The sequence below is a fragment of the Vicugna pacos genome, chromosome X, assembly GCF_048564905.1.
Source record: "Vicugna pacos chromosome X, VicPac4, whole genome shotgun sequence".
Taxonomy (NCBI): Eukaryota; Metazoa; Chordata; class Mammalia; order Artiodactyla; family Camelidae; genus Vicugna; species Vicugna pacos.
This window is the reverse complement of record NC_133023.1, coordinates 55,866,034-55,887,611: the sequence shown is the minus strand read 5'-3', so window position 1 is coordinate 55,887,611 and position 21,578 is coordinate 55,866,034. Positions and strand designations below refer to the sequence as shown.

General features: G+C 42.2%; 1 protein-coding gene and 1 pseudogene across 2 annotated transcripts in view; both read left to right on the top strand.

Annotated features, from left to right (window-relative positions):
• HDAC8 (histone deacetylase 8) overlaps positions 1-15,831 on the top strand; it is a 209,847-nt gene extending 194,016 nt beyond the window's left edge. For both annotated transcript variants that reach the window (XM_006218467.3, XM_072955825.1), the window contains one exon: positions 15,264-15,831. In XM_006218467.3, the coding sequence (XP_006218529.1) occupies positions 15,264-15,286 (23 nt within the window). In that variant the 3' untranslated portion in view covers positions 15,287-15,831. The remainder of the gene's footprint in view (positions 1-15,263) is intronic.
• Positions 12,188-13,364, top strand: LOC102529644 (3-hydroxyacyl-CoA dehydrogenase type-2 pseudogene; annotated as a pseudogene).
• Positions 15,832-21,578: the final 5,747 nt, after the last annotated feature.

Genomic DNA, 21,578 nt, shown 5'->3' with positions numbered 1-21,578 from the left:
AGTTGAGGAAGTACCCCTCTATATTCCTAGTTTTCTGAGAATTTTTGTCATGAATGGATGTTGAATTTTGTTAAATGCTGTTTCTGCATCAGTTGATACTAATATTGATATATATGCAATTTTTTCTTCTTTAGCCTTTTAATATGGTAGCTTACATTGATTGATTTTCAAATATTGAACCAGCTTTGTATATTTGGAAGAAATCCTACTTATTCATGGTATATAATTTATATTTTACAGTATAGGTATATATATATATATATATATATGTATATGTATATGTATATATAGAGAAAGAGAGAGAAAGGGAGAGCTGAATTCTATTTGCTAATATTTTCTGGAAGATTCTGTACCTGTATTCATGAAGGATATTAGTCTGTAATTTTCTTTTTGGTGCTGCCATCATTTGCTTTCAGTATCAGGGAAATACTAGCCCTATAAAATAAATTTGGAAGTGTTCCCTCCTATTTTCTGCAAGAGATAGTATAGGATTGATGTTAATTTTCCTTTTAATAGAATTCTCCAATGAGACCATCTGGGCCTGAAAATTTCTTTTTCAGGAAGTTTTTTAACTTCTAATTTGATACCATTGTGGTCAGAAAACATATTCTGTATAATTTAAAATATTTTCAATTTGTTGTGATTTGTTTTATGACCCAGTATATGGTGTCTCTTGGCATGTGTTCTGTGAGTGCTTAAAAAGAATGTGTATTCTACTGCCGTTTGGTGGAGTTTTCTATCAATGTCAGTGAGATCCTGTTGGTTGATAAAATTATTGAGTTATTCTATATCCTTGCTCATTTTCTTTCTAGTTGTTCTATTATCAATGGCTGAGAGAGGGATGTTGAATTCTCCAACTCTAATTGTGGATCTATCTGTTTCTCCTTATAGCTCTATCAGGTTTGGCTTCAAGTACCCTGAAGCTTTGCTGTTTGGTGCATACGTTTAGGATTGCTATAACTTCTTGGTACACTGACCCTTTTACCATTATATAATGTCTTTCTCTGTCCATCGTGATTTTTTTTTGTTCTGAAATCTACTTTATCTGATATCAGTTTAGCTGCTCCTACTTTCTCTTCACTAATGTTTGGATGGCATATATTATTCTAGCCTTTTACTGTCAACCTACTTATATCGTATTTGAAGTAAGTTTCTTGTAGACAGCATATAGTTGGATCATTTTTCTTAGCCACTCTGCCAATCCTTGTCTTTTAATTGGTGTATTTAGATCATTTACATTCAATGTAATTTTGATATGTTAGGGATTAAATATGCCATTTTATTTTGTTTTGTTTTCTTTTTGTTCCCTCTATTCCTTGTTTCTCTGTTTTCTTCTTCCACCCTTACTGCTGGTGACTTATACCTTTGTGCAAATTCCATTTTGATTCATCTGTAATGATTTTGATTGTATCTCTTTGTATAGGCTTTTTACTGTTTTACATAAGTAAATATCACAGTCTACTGATATTGACATTTTATCAGTTTGAAATAAGTGTAGAAACCTTACCTACCTTTAAGTCTTTTTCCCCTTCCCCATTTATAATCTAATGGTCTTAGATATTTCCTCTACATATATTTAGAACTACATCAGACAGTGTTATAATTTTTGCTTCAATCATCAAACATAACTTAGAAAACTCAAGAGGAGAAAAAAATCTATTATATGTACCCATATTTTTACCCTTTCTATTGTTCTTTCATCCTTCTCGATGTTCCAAGATTTCTTCTTTCATTATTTCCTTTCCATTTCAAAAACTTCCTTTAGCTATTCTTTTCGGGTAGGTCTGGTGGCAACAAATCCTCTTAGTTTTCCTTCTTCTGAGAATATTTTTATTCCCCTTTCATTCCTGAAGGATATTGTCACTAGATGTAGAATTCTGGGTTGACATTTATTTTCTTTCAGCACCTGAAAAATGCTGCATCACCTCCTTCTGGTCTCCATGGTTTTTGATTAAAAGAAGTGCTGTCATTTGAATTATCTTTCTCATATGGATAAGCCTTTGTTTCTGTTTTGCTGCTTTCTAGATTTTCTTTTTCTTTAGTTTTCAGAGATTTGATTATGATTGATCTTGGTATGGTTCCTTTGAGTTTATCTAGTTTGGAATTCAATCAGCTTCTTTAATCTGTAGGATTTTGTCTTTTGACAAATTTGAGAAATATTTAAACATTATTTCCTCAAATGCTTTTTCAGTCCCATCCTCTTTCTCTTCTTCCTCTGGGACTTTGGTGACATGAATGTTAGATCTTTTATCATAGTCCCACGTGGTCCCTGAGGTTCTGCTCATTTTTTAAACTATTTTTTGTCTTTTATTCAAATTAGCTAATTTCTATTAATCTATGTATTCCAGTCTATCCGGGGAGGGGGATAAAAGTCAAGGTTCCCCATTCAGCTGTCATTTATAGCCTGGGAGGAGGAGGGATGCTTCATTACCACTGGGCAGGAGTGGAAATTCAGGTTCCACACTAGAGCTCCACTGATAACCACCCTGGCCAGGAATGGCAGTGGTACCTTGTTACCACTCCCCACATGGCTTCCACTGACACAGTGGTAGGTGGGCCTCCTTGCCATTAAGCAGGGATAGAAGTCCTGGTTTTCCATTGTGCCTCCTCTGATACCACCCTCGTGGGGTAGAAGGGGAGCCTGGTTACTGCTGGGCTGATTTTTTTATTTTTCTGTTTCATTCATTCAACAAATATATATTTGGTATTAATATGTGCTAAGCACCACGCTAGGTGATAGAGATGTGAATAGGACAGGTGAAAGCGTTGGCCATCATGGAGCTCACATTCCAGTGGGGAAGATAGACAATAAGCAAATATATTAATATTTAATGTTGGTTACTGATCAATTAGGGAAGTCTTCCATTTTAGATAGAGTGGTCCGTAAAGGCCTCCCTGAGGAAGTGACATTTGGGAATAGAGCTTAATGCACTAAAAGGAGGAGCTTTGCAAAAAATTGGGGTGAAGAGCATTCTAGATGAAGGGAAGAGTGGGATCAAAAATTCCCAAGCAGGAATGGATTTGGTGTATTTAATGTACATGTGTTTGACTGTGTATTAGAGAGAAATATAACCATCACATCAAACACTTTGATTTCACAGATACCTTACTTAAGAGGAGGTTAAGTTTGTTTGTTTGTTCTTAAAGAGTGTAAGAGAGATTTCCACATAAGTGGTAGGTGAATATGGCAAAATTCTTGAGAATGTTGAAGTTTAGGAAACAAATCTATCCCTGAGATTGATAATGGTATTGGTCCCATTTAACATATGAGAGAATTTGGGGAGGTTGATTTGCTTGTATCACAAGCAATCACAGCAAATAAGTGTGGGAGCTGGGATTCCACCACAGAAACTGAAGATCACACCCAAAGTTTAGAAGACGAAATACAGAATTTTCCTTCTGCCTGGTGGAGCAGCTTTGTTACTGCAGACAACAAACTTTTGAAGAACAGTCGGAAGTCTCTAATGTGTTTAATTAAGCTTTTTTTTTCTGTTTGCCCAGAGTTCATGCCTAAAGCAATTCTATCACTTAGTCCCCTCCAGCCTTCAGCTCTAAAATAATCAAGGGGCAAAAGGGAGGTTGGAACTTATTAGAGAAAATAAGGTAAACCCCTCAGGGTTCTGGAATGCCTAACTGTTGACAATTCTCTCCATCTACCAGGAGGCCCTTTAACCAACTGAGATTCAGGTGCTGTCTTTAGCACGGCCGCCAAATTCAGCAGTGCTGAGGGGCGTTTTATGCCAGAGTAAGCAGGCCCAGCCTCCCTGGCCTTGCTACAGAGGGACAGCCTTTGCAAGACTCTCGCCACAAAGTTCCAGAGGAAACTCTGTAGACATCCCATCCCGTGGACTCCTCTGCTGGACCTGGACAGGGACATCCCCAAGCCACAGTCAGGCCACCAAAGAACTCTCAGTGTTTGAGAAAGACAGGCATCTTTAGAGGCTCCTGGTTTACCCACATCCTTCTGCCTCTTTGCAGCTCCAAGCATATTTTGGAGGGAGATTTCATAAAGATTTCTAAATTGAGTTAGAATTTCAAGTCTATTGTGACATGCAAATTAGTCCTGCTTGCCCGTTGGCAGCAATGCAGTTGAAGTGCCTAGAGACGGGCCATAAAATGAAAACATCAAAGTGATTAAATGTGCCCGAAGAGCATAATTGAGTGCATGAATAAGAGAAAATAAAACAAATTGATTTTCTCCAGTGCCAGAAAAACAGAATAATTGAGAACAAAATAATAGACTTTGAAGTAATCAAAGTGAGGAATGCGCCATAGTGACATAGAAACAGCCAGTTGTGGGAGAGATTTATTGTGTTTCTGTTATCATTTTTACAACTTTAATTTCATTAGCTAATAAATACAAATCAATTGAAAAATCAGTCAACCAGAGAGGAGGCAGTCCCCAGCCAAGATTTTTATTCACATCTCTAAAACAGGCTGAGGCGGTGATCCTTAATCTATTTTCATAGGCGCACATATCCCCCATGAGCTGGAAAACAGGCTCTGGGAGGCCTCTCTGCTTTGGAGGTGATGCTGTTCTGTTCCACCAGTCACTTTCCACATACAGGTTTACCGATTCAGCTTTCTAAAGGATCCCTTTTATACCCCGCCAAGATTTCCAACAGACAGAGTTGCCTGAGTACAGCTTCTTGGTTTACAAAGATGCCATTTCCTTGTCACTGACGGGAACCTATGGTCTTGCACGGGGTCACTGGGAATTCACGCGATGGTGGTGGCGTTGGTGGCGGCAGTGGCGGCGGTGGCGGCGGTGGCGGCTACAGCAGCTAGAACAGCAGAAGCACCTGCTGTTATCCAATGCTGCAAAGCATGTATGTCTCACTGCTTCTATGGTCATCTTCCCTACTCTTGCCCCTGCTCCCGCCCCCTTCAATCCACCCATCCCCCCTGCTCCAGCCCCACCCCACCCCCACCCGCCCACGCAAGTGACACTGAAATTTAATCTAAAACCAAGAGGGTCAAGCAAGAGTGTCCAGCCTGGCAACCATGATGCTGGGCAGGAGCAGGGCAGGGGAGCTAGGCCGGGAGACTTCTCACGTTGGCTAGAGCAATAGAGCACTGGAGACACCAAGTTATGCTGAGACTAGGTGCTTGCAGATCACAGCGCAAACATGAGACCACTGTGGCACTATTTTTATGGCTCCTCGCAGGAAAGAACCCCTCCACCCCATTCCTCAGCAGTTCACGGCTGGGCTATGTGGCCCTTCAGTTCAGGATCCGCAGTGTTGGATGATGTGACTCGAATGGCCGGGGTTTTTTTGTTTTTTGTTTTGTTTCCTTTTATGGGCCCTTGAGCTACTCTGAGAGGCATTGGCACTTCCAGATGTTCACGACACACCCTACCTTCGGGGCTCCACAATGAGAGGCCATGCCTCTGGCTCCAGTAAATGTCTCCCCAACATGGGGACTGTAAGCCAGAGTGTGCAGAAGGAGTTGGCAGTGCTGGGACTGGCACTACTGGCTGGCTCAATCAGGATGGCATGGTTCATAGATTGTGCCTGCCAGGCAATTTGTCCTGGAGAATTTCTCTTTCAGGAAGCATCTAGAAGCTGAAAGGACTCTCTCTGACCTTCTGGTGGAGTCCAAAACCCAATCAGCATGTACCTTGAGGAGAACAGGGAATGTTAGCACTTCGCTCTTTTGTGCAAGAGAGTGAGAGTTTGTCTCCAGTTCCGGCCTAAAATCCCAGCTTCTTCCATTTCCCACTGGTGTTTGGGTGGAGTGAAATGGAGCAAATGGCTTTCCCAACTCTAAATCATTATACAGATGTAAGGCTGGATTATTCTTCCTGCCGCTGCTATTCCCATTATCCCGGATTTCCCAGCCCAGAATCTTTGTCTGAAAAAGAGATGTGGAGAAAGTTCAAGGACCAAAGAACCTGGAGCTGTGACTCCAAAACGGCCGGGAGGCATCGCCCAGCGCGGCAGATAGACTGCACGGAGGCTGAGCTCCACAAGCTGGCTGGCTGGCTGGCAGGCAAGCAGCCCACTCCTGTGATGTCACCTCTCCGGTTACGTGTGCCTGTCCCTCCACGTGGAGCCAGCAGATTTAGGCACAGGAGGGGAGAAAAAATGAATCATAGGCTATTTTAGAAATCGCTTCAATTCCATTTGAGACTGCCATAGCCCCTTACAAGTGAAGACTAGCGCACCCTAAACATCAGGGTAACATGCTTTAAGTGCTGATAGCCTCGAAATGCCGGAAGCCTGGTGGGATTAATTCATGTCCTCAGGTTCTAATTCAGATCAGAAGCAGACAAGTGGTCATTGGTGGTTATACTTAATTGTCATTGAAAGGCTTTCTGATGACAGGAGGGATCTACATTCCAAGGCAAACGATACAGTTGACAATTAAGAGCTGAAAATTATATCAGCCGTCCATTTCAGCGCATGCCCAAGGCCTCATAGAAATCCTTTGTTCTGCCATTGTTCCCAGGTAGAGAGCAAGACAGGCAAGCCAGGTAGTGATGGGGCAGCAGCTGGGGAACTTGTTCTAGCCTTAGATCACACTAGATGAGCCTCCTCTTCATATTAAAATTACTCAGAGGCTCCCCATGGCCTCTAGGCTGAGACCATGGCCTTCTAGGCCCTTGATCCTCTGGCCTCTGACCATCTCTCCAGCCTCATTTCCACTCCGTCCCTGACCCTCATCCTGTGCTTTGGCCACAAAAACTTCGCAGGTGCCTTTATACATCCTGCTCTGTTCCTGCCACCTGGAATATTCTCTCTCCTTTTGCCCTTCAAGATGCTGCCTCCTCCGTGAAGCCTTCCATGCCCTCTCTTTGTATGCCCTCGGCACCCTGTACAGACTGGTATTCTATGGCCTCGTTGCTATGGACTATGATGTGTTTGTCTCCATATAGGCCTTCCTTGCTGGATGTGCCCCAGATTGCATACGTGAGGGTGTATGTTCTCCTCTGTGTCTTGTGTCTTGTTCTCCTCTGTGGCTGTAGCACCCAGCATAGGGCCTAGCCTGTGGTAGACATTGAGAAGGGGTGCTCCATCCAAGATTCGCAGATACTAAAGGCTGGTGGCCACAGAGCAGCCCAGGCACCAGGTGTCCAAAAGCAACCCCTTCAGTGATTTTTCCCCAACTGTGCCTCATGTATCTCTGCATGAGAGACAATTTGAGGTGATACCAAGACATTTTTTTCATTTGAATAGTCATATTTATTTTAATGTGTGTTTTAAAATGGACTAAGCACAACATTGTTATTGCTATCATTACTTAGGATAAAGGGGGCCAAAATAGGTATTAAAATTTGTAAAGTTGATAGAAAGAAGAATAGTTACTATTAATACAGATGTTAAGTAGATATGACAACATTCCATATAATGAAAGTGTGGGGAACACTTTTCAACAGTCCTAAACTCACCTCTCTAACTCTGTGGTGCCACTCAGTCTTCACGGGTTCTGGGGTCACCCCCAGTGTTCCTCCAAACTGCTATGATGCTGACTGTCTTCAGAACTCATTTGCCACTTAACCTGGCGATGCTGAGGCTTGCTTTCTTTTTTCTTAATGGAAGTACTAGGGATTGAACCCGGGACCTTGTGTATGCTAAGCATGCACTCTACCACTGAGCTATATCCACCCCTCCAAGGCTCTTTCTGTAAGCATACATCAGCTCATTTCAACCACATTTATAAGAGCTCTAAGAGTAATGGCCAAGCTTTAAGCCTCTGTGGATGGATGGAATGGGAAAGTACTTTATCAGCTGCCCTGTAGCTCTACAGATGTTCCTGCCTTCAGTAAATATTGATGGATCGATTACTGAGCACTGTTGAGGGGGCTGCCAACAGAGTGATGAACAAGACAGACACGTCCCTGCCCTCGTGGAGCTTGTGAGGGGAGACAGATGACAGTTAGCAAATAAACACACAAGATGTTTTCTGTGTGCGAAGTGCATTGAAGAAAATAGAAAAAAAAACACAGGATGATGTAACAGAAAATGAGTGACTAGGGGTGGCCACTTAGACTGGGTGTTCATGAAGCTCCTCAGAGGTGACTTTTGGGTGAAGACTTGAGTGATGAGAAGAGTCAGGCATGAAAACACAGCCATCCAGGTGGAGGAATAGCACGTGCAAAGAAGGGGGAGTCCTAAGAGGGAAAAAGGACGCGTGTGTTCCAGCAACACAAAGAAAGAAGCCCTGGGTGGCCAGAACAGAGTGGATAAGGAGAACGGTGGCAGACAGGAGACAGGAGATGGGGCCAGACCCCGCAGAACTCAGTAGCTAAGTAGTTTGGATTTTTTTAATTGAAGTATAGTTGATTTATAATGTTGTGTTAGTTTCTGGTGTACAGCATAGTGATTCAGTTATATAAATATATGTATTCTTTTTCATATTCTTTTTCATCAGAAGTTATTATAAGATATTGAATGGGGGGAGGGTCTAGCGCAGTGATAGAGCGCATGCTTAGCAAGTACGAGGTAATGTATTCAAATCCCCAGTACTTCCATTAAAATAAGTAAATAAATAACCTAGTTACCCCCAAAAATTAATTTAATTTTTTAAAAGATATTGAATATAATTCCCTGTGCTGTACAGTAGGACCTTGTTTTTTATTGGATTTTATTCTAGGTGCGACTAGAAGCCATAGAGGGTTTTGAGCATAGGAGTAATGTGGTCTGACCCAAGTCTTACCAAAATACTGAGGCTGCTAGGTACTGACTGGTATATATATGAAATAGATAAACAAGTTTGTACTGTATAGCACATGGAACTGTATTCAATATCTTGTAGTAGCTTATGGTGAAAAAGAATATGAAAATGAATATGTGTGTATTCATGTATTACTGAAGCATTGTGCTGTACACCAGAAATTAACACATTGTAAACTAATTATACTTCAATAAAAAATATGGTAATCAGATCATTAAAAAAATACTGAGGCTGCTATATAGAGAATAGGTTATAGGGGACAAGGATGGAAGTAGGGAGACTAATGCTGAGGCCATGAGAGTTGTCCATGCAAGGACTGACAGTGGTTTGGAGTTAAGTTATAGCAGTGAAGGATGGAGGGATGTGAGTGGGTTTGGAATATATTGTGGAGGTAGAATTGACAGGACTTGCTAATGGATTGAAAGGGAAATTGTAAATGAAAGAGTAAATAGGATGACCCCTAGTCAATGTCATGAAGGAAAAAAAAGGGGTGAACTGTCCTATACTTATGCTGTCCAACATGGTCACCCGTAGCCACATGTGGCCATTTAAATTTGTTACTAAAATTAAATTTAAAATTCAGTTCCTCATTTGCACTAGCCATATTTCAAGTGCTCAATAGTCACAATTGGTGGCTACCATATTGGGTAACATAGATATAGAACATTTCCATCACCCCAGAAAGTTCTATTAGACAACACTGCTCTACATTAAAAAGACCAAGGATTATAAAAATAAAAAGACAAGCCACAGACAGGGAGGAATATTTGCAAAACATGTATCCAATTAAGGACAGTTAGCCAAAATATACAAAGAACTCTTAAAACTCACCAATAAGAAAATAACCCAATCAAAAAATTGGCCAAAGATCTTAATACACACCTCACCAAAGAAGCTACACAGATGGCAATTAAGTGTATGAAAATACGCTCATTATAATGTTACTAAGGAATTGCAAATTAAAACAATGAGTTCCACTACATACCTAGTAAAATAGCTAAAACCAAAACACTGACACCACCAAATGCTGACAGGGATGCTGAGCAACAGGAATCCTCATTCATTGCTGGTAGGAATGCAAAATGGTACAGCCACTTTAGAAGACAGTTTGGCAGTTTCTTCCAAAGCTAAGCATAGTGGGGGTTTTTTAATTTTATTTATTTTTAAAATTTTTTTAAACTTTTTTGGTGGGGAGGTAATTAAGTTTATTTATTTTTATTAATGGAGGTACTAGGTCTTGAACCCAGAACCTCATGCATGCTGAGCACACACTCTACCACTGAGCTACACCCTACCCCCTAAACATAGTTTTAACATACAGTCCAGCAGTTGTGCTCCTTGCTATTTACTCAAATAAGTTGAAGACTCATATCCACACAAAAATCTGCACATGAATGTTTATATCAGCTTTATTCATAATTGCCAAAATTTGGAATCCACCAAGATGTCATTCAGTAGGTGAATGGACAAATAACTACGATACATCTAGACAATGGAATAGTGTTGAGCACTAAAAAAAAAATGAGCTATTAAGCAACAAGATGTGGAGGAAACTTAACTGTGTATTGCTAAGTGAAGGAAGCCAGTGTGCAAAAGCTACATACTGTATCATTTTAATCATATAGCCTTCTGGAAAAGGCAAAACTATCGAGACTGTAAAAAGATCAGTGGTTGCTGGAGCTTTGGGGAAAGGGATTGAGGGATGAATAGGTGGAGCACAGGATTTTTAGGGCAGTGAAACTATTTTGTATGATACTGTAATGGTGGATACAAAGCACTATACACTTGTCAACACTAATAGAACTGTATGACACTAAGAGTGAACCCTAATGTAAACTAAGGTCCTGGGTTCAATCCCCAGTACTTCCTCTAAGAATAAATAAATAAATATACCTAATTACCTCCCCCCACCAAAAAATGTGAATTTCTGGGGGTCGGGGTATAGCTCAGTGGTAGAGCACAAGCTTAGCATGCACAAGGTCCTGGGTTCAATCCCCAGTACCTGCATTAAAATAAATAAGTAAATAAATAAACCTGATTACCTCCCCCCAAAACAAAAAAAAGTGTGAATTTCTGACTTGTCTGGAAAAATGGAAAGATCTGGTCACACTGGGCCACTTTCTTGCACACTGGCCAATGGCTGGAGCTGAGTAGCTGAGTATCAGCTGCCCCCTTTGTGAGGAGGTACCTTCCTGTTTGCCACAGACCCAGACCCCACTGTTCCCTGTTGTATCCCGCTCTAGGCTGAGTGTGAGTTTCCATATATCATCTCACTGACACCATTCTGGTTTTGTTTTCTTTGGTAATAGAGTTAAGAAAAAAAGGAAATTCTTTCTTACATGAGTGTCATGTAGGAAAAAGAAAAGGATTAAGAGGGCTCCCTGTGTCTTGCCCCCAGTCTGTTTTACTCACATCCAAGACCTTCTTGGCCTCTATAGGCATTTGAGTTTGTCCCCTCTGATCTCTACTCTGTCTCCCCAGACCCCAGACCATGCTGGCCTTTAGAATTTTCTCAGGCTGCCACCCACTGCTGGAAAAGCTCGATGTGACGGGAAAACAATGGGCATTATTTCAGCTTACATTTTCATTGTTACCCATACTCAATCTTGCTCATCGTCAACTTTTGGTGGAAATTATTTCTGTTGTTTTCCTTAATTGCCTCCAAATGTAACTGGAGGGTGAGACAGAGCAGCGGAGGACAGAGCACCCACCTTTTCCTTTCTGTGAATGTATGTTGTTGGGACACGCAGATGTGGGATTTTATCCATCCAGGCCCTCATTCGTTCATCAAGCTCTGGCTCTATTTACGGAGGGAAGGACCCTGGCTTCAGCACCAGGATCCGTTGTAGGTTTTCCTTGGCAGAGGCAACAATACAAGCAAAGGCCCACATGGAGATGGGAAAGTTTGTATGGGGTTTGTTTAAGCTAAGGTGCCTCCATTAAAAATAAATAAATAAATACATAAATAAATGAAAATAAACCTTTAAAAAAAACTAGTGATACCACCAAATGCTTAGAAGCTGGCTCCTTCATATATTGCTGGTGGGAATGCAAAATGGTATGGCCACTCTGGAAAAGAGTTTGGCAGGCCCTTATAAAAGTATACATCCAACGACCGTACAACCCAACAATTGCACTCTTGGACATTTATCCCCAAGAAATGAAAACTGTGTTCATACAAAAACTTGTACATGAATGTTCACAGCTGTTTTACGTGTAATACCCAAGAACAGCCCAGATGTCCTTCAGCAAATGAGTGATCAAACTGTGCCACATCCAGACCATGGAATGCTACTCAGCAACAAAAAGAAACTAACTTAACACACGCGACAACTTGAATGCATTTTAAGGGCAGTGTGCTGAGTGAAAAAAAAAACATCAAAATGTTGTATTATGTATGATTCCATTTAAATAACATTCATTTTATTTTCATTTTGAAAATTATTTCCCTTTTTTTTGATGTGGTATATGGATCAAAGTCCATATTTTGTTTTATTTGGGTGTAATTAGGTTTATTTATTTATTTATTTTTAATGGAGGTACTGGGGATTGAACCCAGGGCCTTGTGCATGCTAAGCATGCGCTCTACCACTGAGCTATACCCTCCCCCGCTGTAACATTCTTGAAATGACAAAATTATAGAGCTGGGGACCAGATTAATGGTTGTCAGGACTTAGGGATAGAAGGTGGGGAGGAGTTACTGTAACAAGGTAGTATGATGGAGTCCTGCCTGAGGAGAGGCCAGCACAAGATGGCTGCAGCGTGTCGGGGTGTGAAGGGTCTGGTCACTGTAATAACCGGTGGAGCCTCAGGCCTAGGCCTGGCCACGGCGGAGCGACTGGTAGGGCAGGGGGCCACTGCCATACTTCTGGACCTGCCCAACTCAGATGGGGAGGCCCAGGCCAAGAAGTTAGGGAAGAGCTGCGCCTTTGCCCCAGCGGATGTGACCTCAGAGAAGGACGTACAAGCAGCCCTGACTCTAGTGAAAGAAAAGTTTGGCCATGTGGATGTGGCAGTCAACTATGCAGGCATTGCAGTGGCCAGCAAGACATACAACAAAGAAGAGCCAGGCCCATACCTTGGAGGACTTCCAACGAGTTCTTAGTGTGAATCTCATAGGCACCTTCAACGTGATCCACCTGGTGGCTGGTGAGATGGGCCAGAATGAACCAGACCAGGGAGGCCAACGTGGGGTCATCATCAACACTGCCAGTGTGGCTGCCTTTGAGGGCCAGGTTGGACAAGCTGCGTACTCTGCTTCCAAGAGGGGCATAGTGGGCATGACACTGCCCATTGCTCACAATCTGGCTCCCGTGGGCATCTGAGTGATGACCATTGCTCCAGGCCTATTTGGCACCCCGCTGTTGACCACCCTCCCAGATAAAGTGCACAACATCCTGGCCAGCCAGTTGCCCTTCCCCAGCCGACTGGGCGACCCTGCTGAGTATGCTCATCTGGTACAGGCCATCATCGAGAACCCATTCATCAATGGAGAGGTCATCCGGTTGGATGGGGCCATCCACATGCAGCCTTGAAGGGGGAGGGCAGAGAAAACACATGCACCATGCCCCTTTGCCCCTCCTTCTGGAGTCCTCTACTCCAGCTTAGGAGGAAGCCCAGTAGCCATTTTGTAACCTCTGCCCACCAGTTAACCTTTGTGCCTAATAAAGCCTCTGTTTCTCACAGGGAAAAAAAAACGAGGTAGTATGATGGAGATCTTTGTGATGATGAAATATTTCTGTATCTTCTTGTGGTGATGGTTACATGAATGGAGGTTACATGTGATAAAATTTCATAGAACTATACAGTTACACACACACAAATGAGTGCATATAAAATGGGTGAAATCTGAATATGGTCTGTGAATGATACCAATGTTAATTTCCTGGTTTTGATACTAAATAATAATTATGTAATATGTTGCCACTTGGTGAGGGAAACCTCTTGGTACTTTTTTTCACAACTTCCTTTAAATTGATAATTTAGAAATTAAAAAGTTAAGTCCCTATGAGAATGAATATATGTATATATATGCATGACTGGGACATTATGCTGTACACCAGAAATTAACACATTGTAACTGACTATATTTCAATTTAAAAAAATGTATATGGTGAAGATAATAAATTTCTGTTAAGTAACTGTTTTAAGCTAAAAAAAAGGTTAAGTCACCCCCCAAAAGAATGCACTATTGATATACTTAAAATTTGCATGAACCTCAAAGGCATTATGCTGCTTGAAAGAAACCAGTCTTAAAAGGTCACTGTTAGATTCCATTTATATGACATTCTCAGAAAAGGCAACACTTATAGTGATGGAGAATAGGTCAGTGGTTGCCAGGTAGAAAGAGGGGGAGGGGAGGATGTGACTGCAGAAAGCTAGCACAGGGAATTTTGGTGGGTAAATGGGACTGATTCCTGTCATGAATCTTTACATGTGTTAAAAGTCATAGAACTGCACATACCAAAAGAAGTCAGTTTTACTGTGTGTTAATTTAAAAATTAAAAATTAAACTAGAAATAGATAAACAAGTTCCTACTGTATAACACAGGGAACTATATTCAATGTCTTGTAATAACCTATAATGAAAAAGAATATGTATGTATAACTGAATCACTATGCTGTATACCAGAAACTAACACACCATTGTATATCAACTATACTTCAATTAAAAAAAGAATTAAAAACTAAAAATTTAAAAATAAATTAAAAAAAGTTAAACTAGATAGGCAAGTGGGTGCTGGTTTGTTTTTACTTTCCTTCCTTCCTTTCTTCCATTCATGCATTTATTTGGCCACTTATGTGTGAGGCACTATACTAGACTTTGTAGACCAACCAAAAGTAAGGCAGCCCAGGTCCCTGCCATCATGGGTCATTCTTCCTGTTTCAGAGGAGAAGTGGTCAGTAGGGTTTGGAGCCCAGTATTTCTGCTTGGGGAAGTGGGACAGGGAGAAGACTGTGGAGGGACCCAGGGAGTAAACTTTTCATTCCTAGAGCCCAGTCCTGTAGAATTTCAAATGATGGCTTTTCCCTCAAAGACTCTTAGACCTGTCAGCAGGGGGAAATCCCCAATTTGTATTTCACAGGTACTCACTAGAGAAAATGCTAGGAGGGTTGTGCCCTGCTAAGGGAGGTGAAAAAGGTTTGGGGTGGAGAGGATTTGATGCAGTTAGTGAAGTGAAACTCTGAAAAGTGTTTCCCGAATTTGTGTGTGTGTAGCTTGAAACAACCATTTGTTTAGCTCATGATTCTGTGGATTGGCAATATGGCTGGGTTCAGCTGGGTGGTTCTTCTGCTGGTTTGGGCTGAGTTCACCCAGCCCTGCAGTCAGCTAGCTGTCAAAGGCCTCACTCACATGTCTGGTGGGTGGCTGGTGATTGCTGGGGTAGCTGGCCATATGTCTCTCACTATCCTGCAGCCTAGACTGGGCTGGTTCCTATTTTGGGGTGGGGAGGTCTCAGTGTTCCCAAGAACATCAAGAGAACAAAGCCCCAAAATGCAAGTGCCTTTTTTTAGCAGCTTTATTAAGATATGATTCACATATGTTACCTGAATTTGAATTTTGTTTTCTCTCCTGTTTGCAGGGAATCTGAAGCATGTGGTCTAGTTGACAAAAAGAGATCAGGTTTCCAGAGCTGAGGAGCAGTGCCTGTAATGAAGACAGCGTGTTTATGCGAGCAGTGTGTGGAATTTGTGACTGCAGGGGAAATTTGGAAGAAATTACTTCCTGAAAATTTCCAAGGGGCACCAAGTGGCAGCTGGCCTCCTGGGGTGAGGCACGCAGGCACCCCAGAGGCCTCAACCAGACCTCGGGGAAGACAGAGATTTCCAATCTTGAAAAGTGTTTATTTTTTAAAAACACACAAATGCCGTTTTTAATCTTTGCAAATTATTTTTAAGCAAGTTGGGGAGGGGGAGCATTTTTATTTTCTTAAAGGAGACAGATCAGAAGCTGGAGGAAAGCAAGGAGTTCTGGTTGCCAGTTTGTGGGGCAGAGGGGAGCTGAGAGGCAGGGTTGGGGCCTCAGGACCAACCAGGTGGAGCCTTTGAGGGGGTGCTGGTCAGCAGACTGGGAGGTGGGGAGAAATCCACCTGTGTTGTTTTTAGGATAATGGATCTATTTTGTTTTTTAATAAAATCTTTGAAAACCTACCTCTTTGTCCCCTTGTCTTCAATGTCAAGTACCACTGACAGCACACAGTTCTGAATATTGTCCTCTCACTGAAGTTTCACGAAGAAAACCCTGCTGCTTCCATGTTCTGCTTTGGAGGAGTGCTGGATCCTGCTGAGGAATTAGTGTGTCCCCACTAAGTCCTGGGGACAGGAAACCAAGCTCTGTCCTGTGCTGGGGCTTGTTCAGGGCTAATAGGAATACAGGGTCTTGCTGGCACCCCAGGAAGGAGGTATCCTTGCCCAGGGAGCGATTCAGGAATGGGAAGAGCAGGTGGCAATCTCGGATCTAGAGAGGCATCTTTTTTTTTTTTAAGCAGGGTAGGTAATTAGGTTTATTTGTTTATTTTTGAACCCAGGACCTCGTGTATGCTAGGCATGCCCTCTACCACGGAGCTAAACCCTCCCCTCTTCCAAGAGGGGGTAGCTTAGTGAATAGAGGTTATTTCCCCGTCAAGTGTAGACAATCAGCACGCTTGACGAAAATAGGATATAGTTGTGACGCATGGGCGTTACTGTAATCTCAAAGGGGAAGGCAAGATAGCAAAATGCAGATGAGGGGGTAACAAGAGAGATGAGGAAGCAGAAGGGACAGCCAGACGTCACGATTTGTCATTTGATTCGCCAAATATGTATGATGCTCCTACAGCTACAGGAAATGGGATAGGAGACAAGGACACAGACCCATCCCGGCCATCTAGGAACTCCCAAACAAGGCAAAGGAGGAGGGAAAGAACCAGATGCCAACTTGCTTCGTGCTCAGTTACCACCATGAATCCAGAGATGTGGGAGCACTGGGGCAAGAGCAACTCTCCCAGCCCGGGAGGCATCCTGGAGAATTTCAAAGGGGATGATATTTGAGCTGGGCCTTGTAGGGTGAGTTGTATTTCTCCAGGCTACTGAGGGGGGAAGGGCATTCCGCAGAAGGGAGTGGAAAAAGCCTTGAACATGTCCCGGGATGGGAATAGCCAAGCTTTTATTAAACAGCATCGGGGCGCCTCATCGGCTAGGAATACCAGTCACTTCAAATGCCCACTATTCTAATTATACACTCTCGGCTTAAGGGCAGTTTTACTTATACCAAAATGAAGGGTTTTTTTAAAAAAAAAAAAAGAAGAGGGAGGAGACACTGAATCGGGCAGGTGGGGGTTGGGGGAGGCCACAGAACGCAAAGGAGAACTTTGAATTCCTAGTCTGCAAGAGACCACCCGCCAAGGTTTGAAGTCTCAACGGCTCGCTTGGTCTGGTTTCAGCTCCCCAATCCCAATGCTTTCTAAGGGACCCACCCGCAAAGTCATCACCCAAAGTCCTGTGACGGCCTCAGCCCCAAGATGTAACCACCTGGTTAAGTGCTGACTACTAGTGCTCCGTTTTCCTTTCAAGGGGAACAGGTCTGAGCAAGACGGAGCCCTTTCCCACTGGTCATTCCCCCAGTGCTACCTCCTCACCACCGCTGTCCCTGCTGGCTAAGTCGACCCATTGCTGGGCCTCCCAGAGGCCAGGCCTTTTCTTGAAAGAGGGCACCACCTCAGTGGCCTTCAGGATTCCTTTTCATTTGATTCTTCTTGAAAACATCAGTCTAAAAATACCCCATGGGGGGAGGGTATAGTTCAGTAGTAGAGTCTGTGACTAGCATGCAGGAGGTCCTGGGTTCAATCCCCAGTATCTCCAATAAAAGTAGATGAATAAACCTAATTACCCCTCCCCCCAAATTTTTTTTAAATTTTTTAAATTCCATAGATAGAATGAAGAATAACTTTCAATTTTTTAAAGTTAAAATTGAAATACCAAAGAAAGGTGGTATTCCCAAAATGAGCAAGACATATTAAGAGTTGCTCTGCTCAGCCTAAATTCATCAAATCGTAAACATTAAATATCTGAAGATCTCAGTATATCAATTATACCCTCAGTAAAGCTGTAAAAAAAAAGAATTGCTTTGCTAATTTGCTAATTGCTTAAGAATTATCTTAAGTGCCCAGAGGGAAAAGGTTGAAAGGAAATACACCAAAATTTTATTATTTTTTTATTGAACATTGTAGTTGGTTTACAATGTTAGTTTTAGGTGTACAACAAAGCAATTCAGTTATACATATGCATACATACATTTTTTTCAGATTCTTTTCCATTATATGCTAGTATAAGAAATTGAATATAGTTCCTGTGCTATTCAGTAGATCCTTCTTGTTTATCTATTTTATATATAGTACTGGGAAATAAACCAAAATATTAACTGAGGTGGGCTTCTCTGGAAGAGGGAGGTATAAGGATGGTTTTGTTTTTGTTCTTTCTACTTTTCAATATTTTCCAAATCTTCTCCAGTAAGCATGTTCTAAGTTTTGTCATAGGAAAAGTAAACTTTTTTTAAGAGATAATTGATCTGCAGGTAAAGTTACAGATCAAAGTAAATTCAAGACACCCACTGAGGAAGTTTGTGCTCAGGCCCTGGGGCTGTTCTAACCAACCAGGAGGTACTGAACTGGCAAGGAAGACTGGTCAGGCTAGAGGGCTCCTGATTTACAATTCACTCAGCCAGAGAGGGTCTTCTTAGATAAGGTGACTTGAGGGCGGGGCAACTTTGTACCCAGTGTGAGCCTGTCTTCCCTTCAGGAAAAACAGCCGCCTTTGTGCCTACAAGGACAAGCCATAATAACCATAATAATAATGTAAAGCAAGCATTGGAATATACCCCATTTTACAAATCACTTTTATTTAGAGTATGTCACTATCCACCCTGCCGCGTGGGTATTATCATCCCTACTTTATAGATTAGCAAACTGAGGCTACAAACTGTGGAGTAACTCACCCAGTTGTAAGAGACAGCGCCAGGCAGCAAACCCAGCTGGAACTCCAAGTTCCCTTACTTTTTCCACTGCCCCACACCTAGTGTCACTAAAATATTTTTAAACTGTGACTTTGGAGTAAACAACCTTCTTCTTGCTTCCAAAGTTCAAGCTGAAAAAAAAAATCCTCCCCTGAACATCTTATTTGGGGGAGGGTATATAGCTCAGTGGTAGAGTGCCTGCTTAGCATGCATAAGATCCTGGGTTCAATCCCCAGTACTTCCGTTTTAAAAAAAAAAATCCTTCCCAAAGTTCAAGCTGGACCAAACTACATGCTGCGCCCTGGCCCTCACCACACAATGACAGCATTTGCTACTTGTGTGCTTTTCAGCAAGTTCCTTGACCTTTCTGGGTTTGTTTCCTTACCTGGAAAGTGTGGCAAATAACTCTCTCACTTCTTGGGCTATTGTGAGTTCTCGATGGATTATCATAGGTGGGAGAATTTTGAAAAAAGTGTAAAGCATTGTGTGCAGAAGGGTCTTTCAGAAAACTGGGCCAGGAAAGGCCAATCTCTGAGGAAAACCCAGTGGTCCCAGGAGACCCATGGCCTCCACTATCTCCAAAGAACACACAGGGGCCAAAGAAACTGAGGGAGAAATTTAGGCTGTGTCTGCAACTCAAGGGTTAGGAAAATAACCATTTTTAAAAGTATATATATATATAGGATATGTGTATATTTCTATAAGACATCTTTGTAAAGATACACAAGAAACTGGGGCACCTCAGTTGCCTCTAGGCAGGGGAACCAGGTGGCAGGTGGCAGGGGAGTGAGGGAGAATTGTACTATGTTCCTTTTTGTGCCTTTTGATTTTTGAACCATGTGAATGTATAACCTGGTCCCCAAAAAAGTAAATAAATAATTTTTTTAAGCCAATGGAAAAATCCCAAGCCAGTTTCCCTTTGTTGGGGGTGGGGGTAGGGGATGGATCTGTCTCTACTGCCTTCATTGTGAACCTTCACAGAAAGAGCCCTATATTTCCAATTCTATATTGAAAAGACTTTCTGGGATGAGGTAGAGCTCAGTGGTAGAGTGCGTGCTTAGCATGCACAGGGTCATGGGTTCATTCCCCAGGACGTCCATTAAAAAATAAAATAAAAAAATAAAAGGCTCTTCCTAAGGCAGAAATACTTCTTTATAGGAATATCAAATATTGTTATTCAAAAAAAGGGAAGAAAAAGGAAGAAGAGGAAGACAGGGAGGAGGACGAGAAAGAAGGAAAGCAAACAAGCAGGTTTCGACATCTCTAAGCCCCTGCACAGAAAGCTCCAGCAGCTCCTCCAACCCTGCGTTTGCCAAGGACAGTCCCCAAACCACTCGATGCTGGGCCCCAAGCTGACCAGCAGCGCCTTGGTGTGTGTACCACGTGTACACCTTGGCCTCAAGACTGCCTGGGTTTGACTACCCTCCCTGTCAGTCACCAGCTGCATGACGTTGCCAAGTAATTCACCCTCTCTGAGCTTCAGTCTCTTTATCTATCAGATGGAGATAATCCCTGTCCCTACCTCATGGGATCGACGAGATGAAGAAAGCAAGCACATAGTAGAGCACATATTAGATTTCAGTATCAGACACTGTTCCTGTCTTACATGCGAACCCAGTCTAGGCAGGGAATTGTCCTGACTTTCCAGGCTTCAGGAATTAGGGAAATAGTATGCAAATTCACGCTTTTGTGCATTTGTACATTCTTCTGGGGCAAGGAGCCAGAGCTATTATTAGATTCTCAACACTCAAAGGGGTTTCCAGGATCCTGCAAAGGATGAGAGCTACAAATGTAAGGGCAGACATAAATAAATAGAGTCTTTGAAGACAGGGATCTTCTGAGTGCCTCACCTCAGGGTGTCTGCACAAGCTAGTCCTTCTGCCTGGAAAGCTCAGATCATCCCCAGACTGGTTCTTTCTCATACAGTTCCCAGCTGTCATATCACTACCTCAACAAAATACCCTGACCAGGCCATCTATAGTAGCCATGGCTGCCCTCTCTATTCCAAAATAGCATTTATTTTTATACCATTTATCATTATCATATTCATTTTTATTCCTACACATACACACACACACACACACACACACATACACACCCTAGGAGGGGTGGGAACTTTGGCAGTTTCATTGCTGTACCCCAGTGCCTGGTGTGGTAACTGGCACCCAAATTTTCCTTGGTGGAACCACACACTCAGACAAAGCAATGCCTTATATTCTGGGTATTATGGGACACAGAGGAGGGACAGGTGATCTAGACTAGAGTGATTGTGTAAGCTACAACACTCAAGCTGATCTTGAGCCAGATGCTGGAGGCAGACACTCAAGGCAAAGGCACATTAAATTTAGGAAAGTGACCACAGCTAACATTATTCTCAATGGTGAAAAGCTGAAAGGATTTCCTCTAAGATAAGGAACAAGACAAGGATGTCCACTCTCACCACTTTTATTTCACATAGTTTTGGAAGTCCTAGCCATAACAATCAGAGAAGAAAAAGAAATAAAAGGAATCAAAATTGGAAAAGAAGAAATGTAGGGAAGTGATAAGCAGTTCAGTGTTGCTGGAACACAGAATATTAGACAGTATTCAAGCAAACCAACTATAAAATATATGTTTAACACAGTAGGGGAAATTTGGGCAGGTACTAGGTAATATTAAGAAATCATTGATGATTTTGTTAAGTGTGATAACAGCATGGTAGTTCTATTTATTTATTTATTTATCTAAGTCCTCATCTGTTAAAGATACCAAGTGAACTATGTACAGGTGAAATAATATATCTGGGGTTTATTTAAAAATACTCCATAAGGGGAAAGTGTGTGTGTGGTAGTTGTGGTAGGTGGAGATCGATGAAACAAAATTTGAAAACTGTTGATCCTTGTTGAAGTTGGTGTGATGGACACATGGA